The sequence below is a fragment of the Halyomorpha halys genome, unplaced genomic scaffold (genome assembly GCF_000696795.3).
Source record: "Halyomorpha halys isolate HHAL.00 unplaced genomic scaffold, Hhal_1.1 Scaffold1774.1, whole genome shotgun sequence".
Classification (NCBI taxonomy): Eukaryota; Metazoa; Arthropoda; class Insecta; order Hemiptera; family Pentatomidae; genus Halyomorpha; species Halyomorpha halys.
The window spans coordinates 6,475-11,804 of record NW_027113296.1 but is presented as its reverse complement, the minus strand read 5'-3'; the positions used below and the strand labels follow the sequence as shown (position 1 = coordinate 11,804).

The 5,330-nt window shown below is 33.3% G+C and overlaps 1 protein-coding gene across 1 annotated transcript in view; it reads left to right on the top strand.

Annotated features, from left to right (window-relative positions):
- The window catches only part of LOC106690610 (luciferin 4-monooxygenase), a 15,740-nt gene that overhangs the window by 6,985 nt on the left and 3,425 nt on the right, over positions 1-5,330 (top strand). The window contains exons 3-5 of the mRNA XM_014436106.3: positions 479-797; positions 3,638-3,800; positions 4,460-4,747. Of these exons, the coding sequence (XP_014291592.1) occupies positions 479-797; positions 3,638-3,800; positions 4,460-4,747 (770 nt within the window). The remainder of the gene's footprint in view (positions 1-478; positions 798-3,637; positions 3,801-4,459; positions 4,748-5,330) is intronic.

The window sequence follows — 5,330 nt, the reverse complement described above, 5'->3', positions numbered from 1 at the left end:
ATTGTTTGTGTAAAATTATTTTGTTTATATTTTCTTTTTTATTTTATTTTTTATATTTCTATACTTACTGTAGTTATTATCTTATGGTTGTTATCTTGTTTTGTTTTTTAGCCCTGAAGAAGGCTAGAAACTCTAGCCGAAACGTCGGCACATTAAAATAAGTTAGTCATACTTATTTGTGTTTCATTGACCGCACCCCCAACCATCTTCTCCTCATGTAATCTTTATATATATAATAAATATTTAAAATATAAATAGTAAATTCTACTAATCAAAACACAAATATGGCTCCTCGTATATCTTAAAACAAACATAACAAGATGGAAATTAATTAAATTTGTTTAACCTGCTCCCCGATTTGTTTATATGAATAATTTTTAACCTACTTGCCTCTTATGAATAATGTTGGTTCATAAGTAATGAACCATTTTTTACCTACTTGCCTCTTATGAATAATGTTGTTTCTTATTGATTGCAGAAGAAATTTTGTACTTCTTTAAAATCTGCTGTAGCGAAGTTGTCTATTGCGGAGAGGACTACTTGGAGAAGGTGAAGGAGGCAGTGTCCCGCTTAGACTGGAACGTTACTATCATATGTCCAAACCGTCAGGATGGAGTCCTTGACTATTACAGATGTCTGGAAGAAGGGAACAGTGCTGAAGGGATCCTGCTAGAAGGATGGTGGACTGGAAAGGACCACGCCTTAAGCATCTTGTTTACCAGCGGCACCACTGGATCACCCAAAGGCGTCGTAGTGAGGGATGAAGCACTGTCGTACAATAGACATCTTGATGTTTGGTAACTCAATAGATAATTAACTTGCTAAAGTCCTTTTGGGTTATATGAATGGTGTCCACTAAAGTTCATTTGAGTTATTTAAAAGGGTAGTAAATAAATTTTTTATTTCATTAACGAAAATTAATAGTTGAAATTGATGAGCCTGCCATGTATAGGTGGAGGGGATTAAAAAATGGCTGCTTTTCAAAACGTTGAAAAAAATTTATTTTTCATTTACCAACAACACTAGAAAATCTAAGAAAACATCAATTAAAGTACTGTGAATTTGCTAAAATATGTGCCAGGAATAGTTGTAATACGTTCGAGATGTAGCTTTTTAAAAAGCAACATTTCATAAAAATGTATTGAATAATTAGTAGTTAGTGAATTTATTTTGAAATATCTATATCTCAAAACCAATTCGATGTACAAATGTCAACTCACACTCAAATTAAAGCTAGTTTAATGGACACTATAAAGTATCGTTTATCTTCATAGGACTAGTTGCTTTATATTTTTTTATTTATTTTACCAAAATAATGCATAAAAACCCAACTAGTAAAAGATATGTGCCATAAACTAATTCATAGTAAGTTAAATTACCTTTATTTTGAGTGTTGACAGACATATGTACGTCTTATAATTCTAGAGAGATATTTTATTCAAACAACTAGAAATTAACATTTTATTAAAAGAGGACATGTAATCCTCGGCAAGGAGTGATCATCTCGAAGAAGGATCAAGTTGCATGTTAATCTTGTTTTAAAAGTTATGAAACCCTACAAATAAGTAGCTAGGAAAACTGCGCAACAGAAAAACCGGACGACATTGGAAGCCATAATGACTGAAATGTGAGATAATGTTTTTATTGTTATATCAATAAATTAAATTATTTTGAATTCATAAACTCAATTTCACTCTCATAACTGTACAAAAACTATTTCAGAAATAACATTTTCGCGTTAAAAAAAAAAAAAGGATTGTATTATTCTTTTTTTTTTAAATTATGAAGAAGATGGTCAGGGATGCGGTCACAAGAAAACATAAATAGTTAACAACCATTTATTTGCCGGCCTTTCGCCCTAATTCGTAGTGCTTCATCAGGGCTAAAAAGCTACAAAAAAAAAAAAAAACTCTAGCTACTGCTCATATGTATTCACTTTTTAACAATGCTGGATATTATTAAGGTTTTTCGCTATCTGTCCCGATACCTAGCCTCAGTGGAATATCTTTCAAGGAACCTTTCACAGTGTCCCTGCATTTGTACACACCTGTGTTTATTTGCCATATGGGTCCCCTATCAGAGCTATTAACACTTTAGTGTACGACAGTTTTTGACAAAGGATCAGAAGCCAATTAAGCAGGTACAAACCCTTCCTAGACAAAGGATCAGAAGCCAATTAAGCAGGTACAAACCCTTCCTAGACAAAGGATCAGGAGCCAATTAAGTAGGTACAAACCCTTCCTAGACAAAGGATCAGAAGCCAATTAAGCAGGTACAAACCCTTCCTAGACAAAGGATCAGAAGCCAATTAAGCAGGTACAAACCCTTCCTAGACAAAGGATCAGAAGCCAATTAAGCAGGTACAAACCCTTCCTAGACATATCAAACTTTCCCACCCCCCCTCGGGCCTAGTGGAGGCGAATACCTAGAGGGCGTTCTGTCACCTATGGCCAATAAGAAATTAGATAAAAAAAAAAAGGTAACGCCTCTTTATGGGAGGTGGGAGAAAAGGGTTAGGAAAACTAGACCAAGAATAAGGGGCATTGAATACAAAGACACAGAATCAGTATAGATACAGAAGTAGGAAGACGGGCTAGAGATGAGTTCCTGGGAAGGGTTCTTTGGAAATGGAACTCCACCGCTAAGAATAACAGCACGGCAACGACAACTTCAAGTTGCTACACCTCACGACATGAATCATCCAAATCAGAAGCTATTTATCTAAATGTATAATCTGGAATGTATCTACATTAGGTAACAATTCATAATGTAAACAATATTTTATGGCAAACCAATTATTCAAGAATCAATCATAAGAATCATTTTAATCCTAGTAATAAATTATAAATAAATACTTTGTTCCTTAATTTAGTATTACACAATACCACCCCGTATTATATTATATAGTTAGTGGTAACAACATTTTATAAATAAAAAGGTATTTAATTGGTAACTGGTAAATACCAATTATAATATTAGTTTTGCAGGACTCATAATAAATTAGTTAATTAACGTATTTTTGGATAATTGCCTTGAGCGATTATCCTGGCATCCCGACTAAGTCCCGAGACAGTACATAGGTACATAGGTACATAGGTACACAGCACAGTTGAACAAAGTGGGGTGTAACATCGGCAAATAAGTTGCTGTTAACTATTTTTGTTTACTTGTGAACGTAACCCAGACCATGTTCTTCATAATTTAAAAAAAATAAAGACTAATACAGAAGGCAATTAATCTTTCTATTAATAATACTTGGCAATATTATTAATAGAAGGACGATAAACAAATAAATTAAAAGGATTACTCATATATCTAAACTTCCAGTTCAAATTAAATTTCCTGAAAAAACGTTTGTGTTCTCATTCCTTAAATTTTGAAAAAAACGAAAATATTAATTGCAAACCTCAATTTTTCTCCACACGTCAGCGGGATGTGTCGCATCAAACTTAGAAACCAATAATGGTTGGTAATATAGAAAGCAATAATGGTTGGTAAAACTAAACATCTAGAAAATTTCCTTTAACAATTTTTATTAGATCATTCATTTGGCTATGAAATGAATTTGGGCCGATTTATATTATATGACCTTTTTTATTCATCGATCTTGAAATTTTCATTGTCCAAATGATTACAGGAAAGAAACTTGTACGGACAGTTCAACACTCCTACTGACAACACCAATGTACTGGATCTCCAATACGTGGATAAGTGTTATCACTTCTTGTACGGGGAAAAAGTTAGTGATTGCCACCCGGATGTCTGTTGAGCAGATGATGGAGACGATCACAGAGTATAAGGTGAAGATATTAGATTTTATATTAAAAATAAGTTTTCACTATCACACAGCATTGAATTAAAATTAACTCCATACAGTAACTTATACATAGTATATTTATACTACTTTTGCAACACGGAATCTTATTATAAAGACTGATGAATTTTATTCTGAAAATTGTTGTTTGAGTCAGTCAATTTGTGACAATTCACAAACCTTCAATAAAGGTTCATTTGAAACGCGGCAAATGTATGGCCACAGTAAACAGTGTAGAAATATCTGTCTTGAAAGCAGCGAGAGATAATTTCAAGTCAAAAAATGTTGAGGGGAGATAGAGTTAAGTGAAAGTTGAGGGGAAGATGGAGTTAAGTGGAAGTTGAGGGGAAGATGGAGGAAGTGAAAGTGCACACCACACAGATTTTTGTATAGTCAAATAAAAGTAATAACTCAGTTCTAAATTGCTAGTAACAATAGCACAAAATATTAAGAGACAATTATGAAACTAATCAGCAATAATTACATGTACTGTGAGGACTTTTATAAGAATAACAATAATTTATTTATTAATAAGAAAAATAAAATTAATCTGTAATGTTCCTTAAAAAAAAAAAAGCTTTATAGCATTTCTTGTTGGTAGTGGTAATGATATCTGAAAATATATTTTTTTCCTTTTTCCTTTAGCCCACTGAATGGTTCACCGGCCCAGCCATCCTGATAGACATCTGTAAGGATGTGAACGCCAATAAGTACGACTTCTCCTCTCTCAAAACCATATCTCTTGGTGGATCAATTATCCTGCCCGAACATCGTAAGTTGATCTCCGAGAAGATGACAGGCAACAAGCACATCGTCAAGACCATGTATGGCAGCACTGAAACCAGTTTAGTAACCTTCGAGCGCACAATACCGGATCTCGATTCACCTAAATTATCCAGCATAGGAAAAGTTGCTAATAGTGTAACCATAAAAGTGGGTATAACCAGTTATACTCTTTAAACCAATATTTAATAATACAAGCTTAGCATTTAACATTTGGATAAGATATGTAAGTTATTTAATTTAAGTGTATTAATAATAAAATGTTATATATAGAAACTATCACAAGTTCATCAAATTGCAGAAAAAGTGTAATTCATTAATGGTATTTATGTGCCTTGAATTGTTTTTTTCAAGTAATTACCACTGCGGAAAGATAAGGAAAGAGAATTCTGGGCTTAACTGAGCATAAAGTATTCTAATCTATTATATATAATCTTTCATCCCTAGTGGGATTATCATTATTTCATTACCACAGTAATGGGTACTGAAAATATGATAACATCCTCCAAAACGGCACAGGACAAATCAGACGTACAATATTAGGTCTTACGGATAATTACTGTCAGAGGGAACTCAACTCCAACTACAGCAATGTATCTCCAAGCAGGTCTCAAGTCATTTCAAGATAGGAGAAAGAAATCTGGTGTACATATCTGGTGTACATATCTGGTGTACATATCTGGTGTACATATCTGGTGTACATATCTGGTGTACATATCTGGTGTACATATCT